This window comes from Pinus tabuliformis, chromosome 8 (assembly GCF_031772625.1).
Source record: "Pinus tabuliformis cultivar Carrire ecotype Pingquan chromosome 8, CPIR1, whole genome shotgun sequence".
Taxonomy (NCBI): Eukaryota; Viridiplantae; Streptophyta; class Pinopsida; order Pinales; family Pinaceae; genus Pinus; species Pinus tabuliformis.
Genome location: NC_142294.1, coordinates 756305399 through 756323604, shown reverse-complemented (window position 1 = coordinate 756323604; position 18206 = coordinate 756305399). Strand labels below are relative to the sequence as shown.

Below are 18206 nucleotides of genomic sequence, written 5' to 3'. Positions count from 1 at the left end.
TGGGAAACAATATCATTGGATAATTGTTTATCCTTCTCCTTATCAATCTCCATTTCTTGACTTGTCATGTTTTCTGGTTGCTTCTGCTCTGTATCCTCACGTGAATTGATCACAATGATCTCTTGTTCACTCACTGTTTTATTTTCAGGAATTGTTGTGGTTGTAACCTCTACAACAGTCCGCTGATTTTTGTTTATTCCTTCACTGCTATCTGCTTCTTTACCTGTAACAAAAACATCTTCCATTTTCTCAATATGAATTCCTTGCTCTTGCTGAGAGACAGAGGAAGGTTCTGAAGTAATTTGTCTAAAATCAAATTCAAAAACTCAATTTTTTTTTGTTCTTCTAAAGAGATTTTGAGATGAAGACTTTTTTTCTTAAGAAACTTTCAAAAAGATTTTCCCTAAATTCTTGCAATTGGTTTCTTGTCTCAGCATCTAAAAGCCTTCCTCTGTCAATGGCTTGCTAAAAATCATCAATGGCTCTAAAAGCCTTATCAAAAGGAGGTTGGTGATGAGCAAAGATTTTCACATAACTAACTGTTATATAATGCATGCTAATGATCCCATGGGGATCATAATCATATTGTGGTAGAGAATACAACCAAACTTCTTGCATCTACTCAACTTCTTTAAAAGCATGTCCCTTATCTCCAATATTTATCCCTCCAAATTTAGTCAGAAACCTAGGCCAAATTTTCTTTTGTAATATGCTTAATTTCCGAGCCTGACCATTTAAAGCAGCTTGATTTGCCACTTCTCTTAGAGCAAGTCTTTCTGGAATATATCGGGGTAAGAAATGAGGACCAACCTCACTTCCATAGATTCTTATGTAGGAAAATAATTCTTCAACAAACCAATCACCTATGGACTCTAGGCTTTTTTAAAGATTTGGACTGATTCTTGGAGGGGTTTTACCAAACAGGTTTTCATAAAAGGGAATCATGACATAATGGCAAATATCATACAAGTGAAAATTGAAATTTCTTTCCCACAGGATTGGGGCATAATTTTGAATGGAGAGTTGCTGGTTAGTGGGATAGTTCCATTTCACGAGGGGAAATGTGACTGAGGCAATAATAATATCTAGTAAGAAAACAAACATATGGAATATGTGTTTGTAACCGGGAGGAGATGCTAATAATAACTTTAAAGGGCCTGTGATGTTTTGTGATGTCAGCCCAATTGAGACGCTTCACATCTTTCATGATGCTATGGATTATGGGAATCCATTTTGTTTTATAGTGTTTAGGGTCTTGTTCTCCATATAATTGGGATAACATTTTTATGAGAAATATTATGGGTTTCTTGAAAATAGAGATGGGATATTCCTTGTTAGCCTTAAGCTTAAACCCTTCATTTTCTTCTCTTAGCCATTCCTCAATCACCCGGTCATAATTTTCTTTGCTTTTTTTGAAAACAATGTTTCAGAAGCAGTGTTACTTGGGAGCGAGAGCGAAAGCAGGGACTAGGAGCGAAAACAAGTGCGGGAGCGACATTGTCAAAAGCTCCCAGTTTGGGAGCGAATCCCGGAGCGTTTTTTATATTTTGATACATATATGTCAACAAAAACATGTAGAATTATGAATTAGATATAAAAAACATAGATTGAACCATATAACAACAATCATCTAGAGTTATAATCTTCATCAACCATGTCCACAAGTTAGTAACATAGTAACATACAACATATTGAGTCTCGTGATTCATCAATCTTAAAGTTTCAAGCTTTCAAAATTCAATATATAACATTCATCATCATTGATCACCAAAGTTGTACTTGTAAGCTAAGTGTAACCATTACAACAAATAATATCTAACATGAAATGAAATGTTATAAAATGAAATAAAACAACTTTCAACTTTCATGAAGCATCATATTCGTAATTCATTACTAATGAGTTATAATTGCCAACTTCAAACTTAAATTGTCATATATTGTTTAAAAAAAATATCATAATAAATATGAAAGAGTCAATAGTTATAAAAACTACTAGAAACTAGAAAAAGACAAGCAAATCTATTATCTATTGCTTATGCTTGGGCCTCTTGCCACCACGAGAAATGTCTAATTTTTAGTCTTGTTGGAAAATAAGGATCTTTGTCATTAATATCACCCTCTAAGCATTAATATCCAGAGGTATCTTTGTCATTACCTCTGTATCTGTATAGGGATCTTTGTCATTAATATCACCCTCTAAGCATTAACATAAGATAGAAAAAGCATAGCATGTCAAGTCAAGATTTTGTTTGAGTGATGCGTACATTTTTAGGAGGGTCATGATAGAGGAGTTCGACAACCAATGTCACTAACATCAAGGTACATAGAGGGATTGGTGCTCTTGATTAAATACGAGTTCCATACCCTAATACATGACAAAATTCAATGGAAACATTGCAATCCTGAAATCCTGAAAAACTGATAAGTCTGCTGGATTTTGAATGAAATCTAAAATTCTACTTTCTCCATATGAAATCCAATGAGGTCGGAACCACTCTCAAACATCCTGAGTCATTTCATGGTAATGTTAAAAATTTAAGTAAAGTGACATTCTCCTTAATCTTCATTTTCATCCTTTTACTTTAAGAATTTAACATTACCATGAATCACATATCAATACTAGGGCCATAGGCTTGATCATTAAGTTGCCCCACTCAAAACTTATTTGTTTCTTTGAAAAAAATTGCATTTTGAACATTATTGCAAATTTTTTTTTGCAAAAAAGGCTAAATGCTCCCGAAAAGGCAGAGAGCGTTTTTTTTAGGGAGCGCGCTCTCGAAATCGCTCCCTTTTCCGGAGCGCGCTCCTGAGTCGCTCTTGCCCAAAGCGCGGATTGGGAGCGGGATCGAAAGGGGGGGGGGCGCTCCCCCACAACACTGTTCATAAGTTTTGAGAAAATTAACATCAAGCTGGATTTTGGGCGGATTGAGCTTATATATGGCTGACAGGACTTCTGGTTTCCAGGAGGCTATAATAGTTTTGTTGTGGTCTGATTTTGGTGGGATTGAGCTTATAGATGGCTGTAAGGACTTTTGGTTTCTAGGATGCTATAACAGTTTTGTTGTGGTCTGATACTGTTCGGGTTGGTATATCCACATGAGCGAAGATCCATGAAATCATATCATAATATGGAAACATTCTGGACCTAGCAGCTACCTTGTGTAACTCTGTTCTCCTAATGCCCTCCAATTGATTATTCTTTGATTGAGAAGTCCTTGCACTTTTTAACCATTCTCTATCTTCAAAGAAACCAAAAATCTCTTCCCATTTCATCGTACCTGCTTTCTGCGTCTTATAAGTGGAGTCTGAGATGAGAAATGGGTTGAAATTGTATTCTTGAGGCTGTGGATTCTCTACTTCTTTAAGTTTCTCCTTTATGTGCTCCACCTGTCGTCTAGCTGCTAGTGATTTTCCCTTTTTTCCCATTTTATGGCATGTAGACGGAAAAACAGAAAAACATGACTTGTGAAAAGAGTAGTGGTGGCCTAGCAGTGTTTCTTTTGAATTTAATATTCATGTTTAACCCAACAAAAGAACTTGGGGTTTGGGCACTAAACACAATGTGTGAAAAAAATTGAAACCGGGTGGGGCTATAGGACACAAGATTTTTCTACAATTTTTACTTGTTCTTCCTTTATAATTTCTTAGTTGTTTTATTTATCATGTTATTTATCTATTATGATCCATTTTACTTTTATTTTAAGATTGTTTATTTATTATTTATCACTTTAATTCAAAGCATAGGGCATTACATACTCCCCCCTTCAAGGAACTTTGTCCTGAAATTAAATTTAATTATGCTATTTATAGTTTTTTATTCTCTCCACATCTTCCACATCACCCTCTCTTGTAACTAGCATAAGAGCCACCAAGTGACTACAATAGGCATCAAAAGTCGATGTAACAAATCTGGGGAAGTGCAAGTACTTGGTAGTCCTCTTTCTAACTTTTTGTAGTAGGCTTAAAGCCTATTTGCCTAACTAGGAGCCCAAGGCCCAAGACCATATTTGCTCAAGGAAGCATTTTCTTTGGTACACTACATGTGTACCCGAAGCATCTCAAAAGGATGACTTAAAACTGTCTCCACAACTCTTACCAGGTACATAGTCCCAGGCATCGAAGTCCAACCACAAAAATCCATCAACGAGCAATACTATGACCTTTCATTCAGACTTTGACATCAGAATTCCAATATTTGACACTTTGGCCTTCTCAAGATAGTTCCATGTTTGATTGAGAATTATACAAGGCAAAAGAGCCATTGACATAGGTTGGTTGATTTTGTCTTCAACCCATAAGGTGTTTTTTTATAGATATTTTTTGTATGTATGGGCTCCCATGAGATCATTGAATGAATCGACCATCTCAGACCATTGGTGGATTTCTTGTCCATCATCACCTTACAACATGCAACTAATGCATTAGTTATAATCATGACATCATCATCATATTGAAAAGATTCCACATGCTAATTTTGGCATCTCATCATGAGAACACAACTTCGTTGTCATCATAACTTCTTGGATAGTAAGGTGCCACATGTTCATTCCTGCCATCATAAAATATCTTATCATAAAATTGTGTAATTACCACATGCCATCACGTCATGAAATACTGTCATAAGAAAAGATATAGCATTGCATCACATTATAAATGGAACCACATGTTCATCATATGTAAATACCACCAAGTTCTTAAGATAGCATATCGTCATGAATATGATAATCATCTTATGTAGAGTGCATTTAGTGTAATAAAGCACCCTGAATATTTTTCACATGATTCATTATTGAAATCAAATTCACTACTACTTGTTACATCTAATGCAAGAATATCATCAAGCATCCATCTAGGATCTACTTTTGGTTAAGTTTGTTAACCCAGGCTGACTTCTACAAGCAATCATCAATGTTATGAGTGCCACTTGGTCGACCAAATATGGATCATTATCATTTCTTCTTCTTACAACAAGAATGTTGGCAATTTTGGAGGTATGTCTAGTCACCCTGTCAGGGTGTTGAAGTTTTTATATATTTTCCTTATCTAAATACATTGTTAAACCTTCAAGTATGCCCCCATAATCTAAAACCACAATCTCTAAGCATGCATTCTTTCCCACAGAGTGGAATTTGGTGAATTTCAATGCTATGCTCTTACTGGCCTTACTAGCATGCCTTAATCGTTGGTACTTCAATTCTTGGTTTTGTGTATCTTGTGATTGTCACCCAAGGTTCTTCGGTCACTTTACATCTCTAGCTTATTCATTCAAGGACCACGATACCTAATAGCATGTAAAGCCTAGGTCATCATTATTTACATTTTTTGTCATTTTTATTCTACTTGCATGAAGGAATCGTTAAGCCCTCATGATTTATCTATTCCTTGGTAATATCATTGTTCACTGTTAAAAGAATTAGAGCATATAATCCAAATCAGTGTGGAAAAAGTCTGGAAAAAATCCCGATTTAATCCTAAAAACACGATTTTTTGAACTAAACGATTTAATCCCCCGACTTTTTGGCGACTTTTTCACAAAGGAAAAAATCCCGAATTTTTCCTTATACTCCTGATTTAATCGGGAGTTGACCCAAAAAGTCTTCCTCCCTTCCCAGGCCGCGGATAAAGAGGCCGCAAAGGTGAAAAAACTGTAAATTCCATCCATGCATTTTCAAGTTATTGCATTGTATTGTTTGTCATACTTCTTGCGAGCATAGCAGTCTCATTTGTAATCCGTTAGTTTTGAGGTTAAGATATGTTTTTGTTTTCCAAGGAAAAACAAATCTTTATACTTCATATTTCTAGTTAGAAAGCAAAGTATACATTGGCTAAGCCTCCAGGCTTTCAGTGATCTAGACTCTAACAGCCACTGCCCCTTCAAAAGATTACAAAAGTACCAAAAGGACAGGCATACAACAGTCTTCCATAGAAAGAACCCCACACCATCAAAAACATTGTTACAATTGTTGAATGCTTCCAGAAGAAACAACAAAGAGGAGGTCATGAAGATCAAATAGCAACAACCTGTCCAAAAAAAACAAAACCTGTGCCTCAAAAAAGAACCCATTTTTCAGGTAGGAACAAAGTACCTGTGAAATCTTGTGACAATAAAGATCCTTCCTGCAATGAGAGCACGTTTTGAAAGGGAATCTTCTTTAGTGGTGAACTCCCTGTAAATGTGGGCAAAGGTTATGTATCAGAAGTGGATTTTACCTCCAAGAGTTTTTGAATAATAGATGCCAAGGCTAGGTTAGTAATCTGACATCTACTATTTTCTCAGAAAATAAGCAGCTTGGAGTCACCAAGCGTTAATTTTCACATCTACTGTGATACTCATTGTTAATTTTCATTGGACCTACCACCTGACACCTTATTACCCAAGCAGATTACAATCTACTGAATAAATGCATGACTTATTTCTTAATACAATTAGCGGAAACAAAAATTAAAAGGGGAAGAGGATCTCAATGACTGATTACTTGATGACTTTTAGATGACTCATGATATACATTTATTATATTTTTTGTTGATATTTTGACTCTTGAGAGTTGAGACTTAGACAGGACCCAAAATTCAGGAGTTGATTCACTATTTTGATATGTGATGTAGCATTAGACCTCATATACATATTATATATTAGCTTTCTTTACATGTTTATGTGGAAATGCATTTATTTGATGTTGTGGATACTCTAGATGTTAAAAAAAAAAAAAATGAATAATTTTGGGTTTTTTTTAATTTTGCCGACTTTTTGCCGACTTTTTCAAAAAACTCCCGACTTTGACGAGTTTTTCAACTTTTGGACCCTTGCCGAATTAATCCCGACTTCGACTTTTTCCACATTGATCCAAATACACCAGTCATTGGCATATAAGCTTCTTACTCTTTATGCTAGGTGTTGGTTTATCTGTCTAACTCAACCTATCACATAGTCTATTTGCATTACTTCTAAAGGTCTAGAAACCAAGAAGTAGACAATTTGTTGAAAATGTAGCTTGGAAGGTGATTTTTCATTGGTCAAGTGCCATGACATGCAGAAAATCACCAGAAATTCTCTCACAACACAATTATTTCCTAACATTGGACCTTAGGCATAAAGTCAATAATTTAATTTTTCTCTTTATTGGCCAATTTTATAAAGTTAAAAGGGTCAACTTGGGATTATATCTTGACCATAGATCCCAAGTGTGGGGATGCAATCTCAACCCTCCATCACTCTGGATTCTGGAGATTATGTCAGAAAATTATAAAAGATGAAATAGGTTGTTAGAGAGGTAGATCGTTTTGGCACAAGAACTAGGCTTTCAATTGGAGCAGGAGGTTGAACTGACAACAAACTGAGGAGCAACGAACAGGCTAAATTCATGGGTAGCGAGCAGGAAACGAGGAGGCCAAATTACCCAGACCGTACAGGTCAATTCAGCAGGGCAAAAGATAGATTTTGTGTACTTTGATTGAATGTTAATTTGCAGTGTGGTTGCCTCCTTGTCAGTGGTGTGGTTTATATCTGCTTCAATAGTGATTAAGGGTCCTTCTATAAAAATGTTGTACTTTTCATTCAAGAAGCTAAGTCTCTGTAGACTCTAGAGTTTGCCATATGGTCGAAGTGCAAAAGAGAGCTATATATAGAGGCATGCATAATCAACCAATGTACGATGAAAAATGCGCTTGTTGTAACTTGTAATCATTATTTTATTTATGAGGAAGAAGTGTCAATGATTGGGGAAAGTGATCTCTAGCATCTTCTATATATACAGGTTTATGCATGTGGTTTACGTAGGATCCCTATTATAGTGTAGCGGGGCTTTCTATTCCTTCCTGTGAAATCGTTTTGACCTTTGATGTTTTAAGACAGATAATGGTGTCTCTGTCTTCACATTTATTTTGTTATCCAGGTTGGGAATTGCTAACTTTGGTTTTTATGTCATGTTATCATTCCATTTACTTGTGACATGTTTCCTATGGGGGAAAGAAAACAATTTATCAGTAACCCATGTGAAGCAAACATAACTGCTTCAAGCACCAGTGATGAAAATGAGGAGGAAGAGAACGAAGGCTGCTTACCAACAATTTTGTTGTGCAACTTTTACAACTTTGATATTACTCTGTTCAATTTTGCAAATAATGCGATGGTATTATTTAAATTGGTGAGATTAACCTACAAATGTCAAACTCCTTTATATCTATAGTACAGATACCAGTTCAATATATCCAGTGTCACATGGTTCAGGTTCGAGTTTGGGTTCAGCAATGACGAGGTTCGGTTTGAGTTTGAATTTTTTGATGAGGTTTGGATGAGATTCACCATTAGATATATATATATATATATATATATATATATATATATATATATATATATATATATATCTTAATTTAAAACGAATTATAGGATAAAATAATAAGAAATCGACATCAGTAAACATAAAAAATGCTATCACAGACATGGAAACTGCAAGGATAAATTACAAGCTTGAGTTGTGACATGAAGTTATGAGTTTTGATTTATAGACTTGGTCAATGGCTATGAGGTTTGACAAGGTTCGTCGAACCTCAAAAAGATTTTAAGGTTCACCATAATTCAAACCTCAAGGTTAAAGTTTGACGAACCTTGTGACGTAGAATATATCAAGGAAGTTTTGTTAAATAAGTCAGAAATATGATTTATTTCTTCGAATATATAAGCTTCATTTTAATGTTAGGATAATCATTAATTAACATAAAATAATACGAAGACCTGAGAAGCTAGTTTTCCAACAATTCTTTGCTTGTGCAAATACGTAGAAGTTCATTCTGAACAGGGGGTTATCATTTATACTTTTGGGTCCATCTGTCGACAGTGTAGAAATCATTGGGTTGATGCGTATTGAGGATGGAGGTTTGTGATATTTTTAGATTTGAACTGAATAGAAACGTGATTCGAATTATATGGTTCACTCTTGTTTAAAATATTTTTATTACTTAATTGAAGTTATTTTACTTACTATTCTGTTTTATGATATTCCAACTGTATGTTTCTTGACATGTTTTGCCAGCTCAGAAATATACACATACCATAGTACGTAGTTTAAATTGCTTGGCCTGATATTTGAGAGAGATACTGCTTTCTTTTTCCTTGATATGATTCTTAATCTGGTGCTAAAATTGATGATGTCTGGACTCTGGATTATGTGCTTAAAAGGCAAATGAAGCTCACAAGGAGTTATACGAAAAAGAAAAGGAAATTTCAGAGGCAAGGCAAGAGGTTATGTGTTTACAGAAAGCACTGAAAGAGGCAGATGATCAATCTGTTCTCTTATTCAACGAAGTAAAAAAGGCTTGGAAAGTTGCATTTGCATTGCAGGCAGATCTAAAGGTTGGTAATTTCCTCTGTAGTTCATTTTATCTGTTAACATATCGGTGCAACATAAGGACTAATGGTTCTTTAATTAAGTGATGACATGCTTTTCTTGAGCATATTGGGTTATAAGAATTTTTTGGCTGAAAGCCTTGCCTTTGGATGAATAGAAATGATCTGTTCCTCTTTTTGTTTTCAGACAGAGAGTGTAATGCTACAAGAGAAACAGAAATATGAAGAAGAACAAAATGCACAAATAAGAAATCAAGCAGCACATATTATGAAGGTTGAACAGGAACATAAGATCCAGTTGCAAGAACACACAACTGTGATTCAAATTCTCGAGGTATTTTTGTGAACATGTTCTATAAATGCATTCTAAGTTACACCAAAGTATGGGTATTAACAGGACAAGGTTCTCCAATCGGGAGAGGCTACCCACTACGGTCAAATTTCAAAACATATAGCACATGCATCATTATACTTCTGATATATATATATATATATATATAGGGATTGGTAGTTTTTTTTAGCTTTTCTTTTCTCTAAAACAAAAAGTATGCTTTGTTAGCTTTTGAAAGATATTATAGCAAAGCTCCAAAGCTAGTGCTAGGGATGGCTATTAGAGGATATGGTTTTCCATACTTACAACATCACACACTTAAATATAGATGTATGTTAGTGCATTAATGGATCAGATTCTCCGCTATTCTTGACACAGATAATAAACGTTAGATATATTTGACCATGCAATGCTTTCTTATTCAATCAACTTTCTTATTCAATCAACTAAATGGATTGTTTCCATCATGTCATTGCATTTCCTGTGGTTTTCCACTACACAGTTTTTCAACAGTAGGGAAAATTATGTCCACAGCTTCTAGGCCTCCCTATGAATAACCTATATCCATATGTTAACATCATACACTCATAGACTACCCCTACATGCCTAGTCAAGTAGAGTTTTCTTAGTTCTTTCATTAGAGGCATGCATCGATGTAGTAGTTCCAAAATCTGAGGCGGGAATGCCAAGAACATGGAAACATGCTCCATGATCAATAATCCCAGTCGATATTCAAAACTTGAATGGAATAGTGACATTGTTTGGCATAAAGGAAGAATTTATCTAAGCCAAATATCAAAATTAAAATTCAAGGTTCTTATTGTTGATTTTCTATTGCTAAGTGGACAAGCACAATTTTCTGCTAATGATAATTACTTCTAATGATATTTTTGCACTTTCCAGATTATCATTAAGTAATTACACTTCAGAAAACTCAACTATAAGTGTGATAGAACAGTAGAACAGCAGAGATCACTGTAGAACAATAGACACCAGAAATTTTCACCTGGGAAACCCAACCTTGGGAGAAATCTCAACAATCTTTTCTAGGAGAAATTATACTTCAATTCGACAAATGGCAGAGTCTGATTTTTTAGTCTAACTTTGTCAATCTGACCACATAAACTAGCTAGGCCCAGAATATCAGTCAAACAGTGGCCCAAAGATCTTGGTCAACTCTGCCCAAACCTCAGTCAAACACTGCCCAAACCCTCGATCAACTCTGTCACGGAAAGGTTCGGTCAACTACAGTCAAATTTTGTAGAATCTCCTTGAAATCCTGCAACTGCTTGAATGAACAAACTTCGATTCACGAGGACACAAAATTTCTCTACTAAACAAGAAGCAGAATAGAAACTGAGATAAAGAAACACAGTCACACACGATAACACAATATTTTTATAGGGAACCCAACTGGGAAAATTCTCTGCTTTGCTGTAGAATTCTATTGACAGAAGATTGAGCTATTGATCTCTTTACAGGGCAACACTCTTTCACTAGAGAACAAGCTTGTTCTCATTGCTAACACTTAGCATGAAATTCCCTGCAAACACACCTGATCTAGCTCCTTTTTCATTGCACAATTTTCTTCCTATTTCCTAGCCCTGAAATTTCCTATTTCCTAGTGCAGTACAGATCCCTATTATTTAGGAATTTCTTCCTAAATCCTAGCACAATTCCACAAGGAAATTCTCTGTTCTGATATGCCTACAGGCTCCTCCTTGATACGCTCTTCCTACAAGAAGCTTTCAGACAAACTCGTGCTCAACAATAATGGTACAATGATGTGCCTTCGTCCTCCTTTTAACCTTTTCGACTCATGCTATATCTGGCAAGTTTAATATTAGGACTCGGACTTGTGATTGATTTGTTAACTGAGTCGAACTGACTCTTCTAACTTGTCCTTGCCTCACTTATACACTAAGGTTCTTACTCGTCCTTTTCTAAATATAAATTCGCACTTGGAGAGCCACATAAGTGAGCCTCCAACTGTGCGCATGAGTTACCTGCTCCATGAACTCGTCCTCGAACTTGTGCATGCTAAAGAAGGACTGATTGTGAGGTCTTTCTTGATTATGGCATGAGTCAAGAAGACCTTTTTCGCTACTATTTTTAACACTCCCTCTTAGCGAGGAAGGTACTCTGTACAGCTCCTAACTTATCTCTAAAATGAATAAAACTGCTTCTTGCCAATGCCTTGCTCAATATATCTACTGTCTGCTCCTCTGTTGGAATGTATGGTAGCTTCACTATCCCTTTCTGCGCACAATCTCTGAGATGATGATACATGATCTTGATATGCTTGGAGCGATCATGAAACACTGGGTTCTCAGAGAGCTTGATGCAACTCTGATTATCATATTGTATCATAGAAGGCTCCATCCCTTGTGTGAAAAGTCCCACAAGCAACTTTCTCATCAAAATAACCTTGCATGCTACCAAACTAGCAGCCATGTACTTGACCTTCGCTGAACTGAGTGCAACTGATATCTGCTTCCTATTGTACTGGGAAACAGTTGTTGACCCAATGCTGAAGATGCCACCTGAAGTACTCTTCCGATCTATGGAGCTCCTTGCCCAATATGCATTTGTGAAGCTCTCAAGCCTCGGATCATCAAGTTGTCTATATCATAACCCATAATCTGCTGTGCCTCTGAGATACCTCCAAACATGCTGTGCAGCAACCCAGTGAACTTTGGTCGGTTCCATCATAAACTAACTTAGCTGGTTGACTGCAAAACAAATATCAGGTTGTGTGTTTACCAAATACATCAACGATCCAATGAGTTGCTTTTATATTGTAGCATCTACTTGCTTTGCTTTACTAGCATCCACCTTCCTCTAGTTTGTAACTAGAGGTGTGGTCATGGGCCTGCAATCTTGCATATGAAATGTCCGGAGAAACTCTGTAGTGTACTTACCCTGTCCCATGAAGTTTTGTTTTTCTACGACATTGGAGAACTAGGTTAGGGTCTTAGAATCACGAACACTATCAATCCAAATGCCACAACAAACTACTTTGTATAGCGGAATATAAACAATAGTAAATCAACATGTGCATAAAATAGACAACTTCTTACAATTTTCAACAACCCAACTTCGTTATATTAACAAACTGTAATACAATTGTCTAGGGCTCCTGTACCAGGGTTAATGGCCCTCATACATCCGCTGATACAAGAATACAAACTAGGGCTTGTTGTCAACAACTATGACTACCAAACTGCCATGAATAAGATAGAGTGATCTTCTAACTGATGTAGTTGACTTCACAACTTCCTTGATCGTACCCTGAACACACTTGCTAGTCCTTCTACTCCCAATATGTAGCTCTGCCTCTATCAATGGTCCTACTCCTTTAGGTCACTGAACACGGCTTATAAATCTACCCTCTAGCTAATCGTTAGTCCATCGATGCATCAACACATAAGGTCTTTTGTTGAGTTGTTCACAACTCTATTGAAGACAATCAAGACAAACTTTGCCGCTAGAGGGTTGCCATCTCTAAAGAAGACAAACTTTGGGCCGAAGGACTGCCACCTAGGGTGTTGTGCTGCTCCAATAAAGACAAACATTGCGCCGGAGGATTGCCACTTATCATTGCAAGATGTCCTTCTCCAACAATGAACTTGGGCTGGTCAAACTGCTCCCTTTGACCTCCTTCCATCCCTCAATGATCAGTGACTGAGCTCTCCAAATCTGTCTCTCCTAGCAGTCCAAATGTCCTTTGTACTGCACTTAGGGCTCCCTTGAGCACCTACTTGTTGCTCTCCAACAACCCCAAGATGCCCAACAAATATTTGTCCAAACTTGGACACTATCCATTAGCAACAAGTCAACTTAAAGTCACTAAACACATACCTTTTATACTTCACTGGGTCTGTGCATTTGCTGTAGGAATTCGGCCCTGTTAGGGTTGCTTATCAAACTGCTTCAGCCCCACCAATTTGCTCCAAGACTCCTCTAGATGTGGCTTCCCTCACTCATCAAGTTGCCTTCCTTCACTAGCTACTAGGACTGATTTGCACCCGTTTTTAAGCCTTTCGACCCTCTTCAAATCTAAGGTACAAGGCTCGAATCTCTTTCCAAATACCAAAGAAAATGTGACTTGCAAATAGAGGTTTGCTTACACAAGAAACTTGCACTAGATCTTCCCAAATCTTCTCTCCTTAACTCGGCCAATACTCCTGCTTCTACTCGGACCTGTCCCCAACACAAAAAGACCCAAAACTAGTCCCTTAACTCTTTTAGCCTTGTCCTCTTGAGCTGTGGCTGCTTCAAATGATGTCTTTCTATCATTGTTGCACTTTTGGATGCGTTTATTAAGGTCTCACATATGCCTTATTTATATGTTTCTTAGGGTGCAACGAACAACCCTCCAAAGGACACCTCTAATTGCTAGCTGACCTAAAGTTGTTGACAATTTCACCCACTTAAACATATAAAAATTCACATCTTGCTTTGTAGACATCCTCTCTTGGCGTTCTTTGTGGTCCCTAGCTCCTTTTGGGGTCCTCTACAATCTCCAAGGGTTACATGTCCAAATCTCCTTGTGGTTTCACATCCACAAACTTGGGTGCAAATTCCACATGCTTGGGTTCTTAGCCCACAAGTTCATTTGTGGTGCCAATTCCTCCAAAACTCCGAACCCTAGGGCTTGGAGTACCACCCAAGCTACAAATCTCAAAACTCTCTCTTAGCAAGGGAGGTACTTCTAAGACTAGGAAGTAACTAGTCATCACTGTCACTGTTGGCGACACTAGTCCAACTCCTGGTGCCCACAACTCTAGCAAACCCCTGAAGCATGGACTGCACCCTTCTTGGAAGTGTCACTGCCACTAGAAGCCTCTTGCTTCTTCTTCTCCTGAAATGTTTTCAGGCCTTTCCACAATTCCTTCTTACTAGTTGTAGAAGCACCCTTGTTGCCTACTAACCATAGTATTCAAAACCAAAACCGGTGATCGGACTGGTCCACCTAATAAATCGGGTTTCAAACCAAAACCAGTCAAACTGGGACTGGTTAGATCTCAATGAACCGGTTTTAAAAAAACCCATGAAATAGCTAATTTTTAATGAAAAGAAACATTTTTTTAAGATTTAAAACCATGATTCCTAACCAACAAACAAAAAATTTGCAAAGTTTGCTCATATAGATACCATGTAAAGGTGAATATAGCAAAATGGCACCAAGTACAATACATATCAACAACAAAATATATAATCATTGAGGCTCTAAATGGCATGTAGAGTCAAAAAACAAAGTCTACAAGCTATGTGGCCATTGGCTTAATACAAATCTATGTTGATTTGTGGTAGCATGAGTGTCATGCGGAAAGAGTCAATTTTGCGGACAAAACCGACCTCCCTAGAAGCTAAGGCTTTCTAGTGACAAACAAAACAATCAAGCACTATCTTTCCCTAAATATGCATTTAAAATACAAGCAACCAGGTGTTTAAAGCATACCTTTAATCCAACGCTGTTTGTAGCAGCCAAGCCTCTCCGATCCAGATGAGCTCCTCCTTCTCCTTGAAGCCTGCATTCTCTAACAAGCAAACGATTACATAGCACCTGAATAACTCATATAATAAAACATATTCATCATAAAGACCAATGAGTTTATGAAACAAATTATATATAACAACTTGTTGAGAAAAATGAACTTAATTGTATTAATTGGGAACAAAAGAAACCATTACAACCAGTGCCTTGGTATTGTGCAGGTCCCTCCCAGGGTCCAACAAGAGTTCTCTTTTACTTTGATCAGCTCACCCACTTCCAAATGAAGCTAAGAAAGGATTGGAATCTCTCCTCTCAAGCTCTATAAGGGAGTCCTAATTTCAGCAGCATCTACCCTTAGGAATGTTCAGCTTTCAACCTCTCCTCCCTCTGGCCCAATGCCTGTATTTATAATGTTTTGGAGGAAGTTAATCAGGTCCACCATCAATGGGATAAGCCCCTCTTTCAAAGGGATAGCTCCCCTCTTCATGGGATAAGTTCCTCTTTCTTTGGGATGAATGAACCATCTGGAGGCGCTCAATCCACGTCAAACCATCTTCTAGAATGCTCTAGATTCGACCACAAGTAACTTTTTTGAAGTAAAACTTGCGCCTTTTGACCTTTACAGGAGTACGCACCCACCCCTTTATAGACAGAGCGTACAAGTACGCAGGTATTATGAACTTGAGGTGCATACACGCAGGTAAGGGTAAGAGAAACTGCGTAACCAGAGTTATATTGACTTTTAAGGACTTTCTCTCTTTCTTGGAGTTTGACATGAGGAGCAGAGGTATAAGACTTGCCAAGGAGGACAGTATGACAATTGATGGAGCCATACTGACTGCAAATAGTCATGGTAACAAATTTTAGTGTAACAGATTGCCCCCTAAAGTGCGAAGCCTGTAGTAGATTAGGGTTTCATATCATCTAGGAAGGGTGAAGGACTTTATCATTTCAAGGATTATCTTGTGGAGAGCCCAGTCAGAACCTGCAAATATTGAACACAAAATACATATATGAGATCATATCATTGCTGAGGTAGGCATTCCCATACTCAGATCAAAAACTTTAACTAACAAACTAACTACTGCTCTGATATAGGAATGATTTCGCAGTACATCATAATCATAGACTCATGTAGACACAGTATGGACGCAGCCATCTGTTTATGATTAGTCTACTATATAATGAATACAAAACTCCTCGCAGCTTGGATGGTGGAAATTAGATCCAGGGTCTTCATTTCTACTTCCCGAAATAGTACGATTCTATCCATGCGAATAAATGAGTTGATGTCGAACATGGTAGAAACCACTTGATTACCAGTCGATGATGTAAACTGTTAACAAGTGTGAGAGAAACCACCAGTGATGTCAATGGCTCTCAAAGTACCCAGTACAATCCATGAGATGTGAATGAATGTGTTGATGTCGAACATGTCACGGAATCCTTCGATCGAAAGTCAATGATGTAAATCGTCGTCAAAGGCGAGAAACCTGCCATTGAGGCATGCAGATTTCAAGGTACTGACGATTCCTAGATCATTTTTCTAGATAATGTGCCGATGTCGATAGAAAGCGATCCGTCGTAGGCAAGCCCACAACACGAAATCATAGTTCAAGTTGAAGAAATGTAGCTGTAAGGACTGACTCAGGGATGGTCAAGATGAATGACAGGTATTTTGCAGATGAATGGTTTATTTGCAGTGACCTCTTGAACACATAACGACACAACAGATGGCTTGGTGACAATTGACCCAAAGTTAATACCCAGAAACCGGCTGAAGATTTTCAATGTGGTTTGGTCAACTGTTAGGCAAAGGATTTCCCAACCCAGGTGAATGAAAAGTGTCGTGTTCAAGAGTGGTGATAAGGTTTTTCTGAGACAAAGGATAACAAATAGGCTCATTTTTCTCTCTTTTCCCCCACCATTTCTGGCAAGTACCTCTTTGTTTTTTTACAAGCTTGAGGAGGATAACATTTGCTTGATTATAAGCTCATCCTTCGGATGAGTCCAACTTAGTTTAGATTCGAACCCTAAGAAGGAGTGGTCTGTTCCTGTTTGTAATCGAACAGGTCCTTTACTGTGAAATTTTAACGAGTCCAGTATAGGAGAAACTCGACGTTTTTCAATTTCAGAGAGTCTGAAAAAACTTAAGAAGACTCCAGGGTTGACCTTTTTCGTAAATTTGTGTCTCCCAAGCCCGAAAAAGTATAAAATAATACTTGAGAGAACCGCTTGATCTTTACGACCAAGGAGTACTTTCATGATTAGTGTCTCCAATCTGAAAAGTAAAAAGTGATCAAGGACACGTCGTTTTATTTCCAATATCGAATTTGAAACGACAAAAATCCGACAATCTTTTCATGTTTTTACGGTCAGAAAAGGGCTATAAGAGGACCGTCTTTTAATTCCATTTTAACGAGTGTAAAAGAAACGCTCGGCAATCTTTTCATGTTTTAGGAGTCAGAAAAGGGCTTAAAGATGACTCTGATGTTTTTGTTTGTAAAAAATGACAATTTTCCCTGAAAATCCTTTATCCTGCACAAAAACCAACACATTACTCATACCTGTTGAAGATAGATAAAAATACTTTGAAAAATACCTTTTCATGGTGAAAAATAAACAAATTTACCATTTATTTACCCAAAAAACCTATAAAAAGGGCTTTTACCAATTCATTTTTACCATTTTACTGTTGAGGAGAGAAAAAGGGCTTTTGGCAAGAAACTTCCCGTGGACATTGCGGAGAATCCGACCGTCGAAATCGAACGCCGTCTCTTTCAGGTATTCTACAACATCCTCCTCTTCATTTTCATCCGTTTAGAATTTGTTTTTAGGCCCTAGATTTATTTTTTGGAGGCTTTGGGGTTTCAAGAACCGCCTTTCGAGGTACGCAGGTGCCACACTAGGGACCCGCGTACCCCGACATTTTCTCAGTTGGGAAAATGTCGGGCGTACGCACCTTGCCTTAAGGGAACCTGCGTACCCACGCTCTGTTCCTAAAGGCGGGGTGCGTACTCCGCGCAAAGAGT

At 37.4% G+C, this 18206-nt stretch overlaps 1 protein-coding gene across 1 annotated transcript in view; it reads left to right on the top strand.

Annotated features, from left to right (window-relative positions):
- LOC149237796 (kinesin-like protein KIN-14L) overlaps positions 1–18206 on the top strand; it is a 422935-nt gene that overhangs the window by 158480 nt on the left and 246249 nt on the right. The window contains exons 11-12 of the mRNA XM_089372799.1: positions 9176–9349; positions 9531–9677. Coding sequence (XP_089228925.1) covers positions 9176–9349; positions 9531–9677 — 321 coding nt within the window. The remainder of the gene's footprint in view (positions 1–9175; positions 9350–9530; positions 9678–18206) is intronic.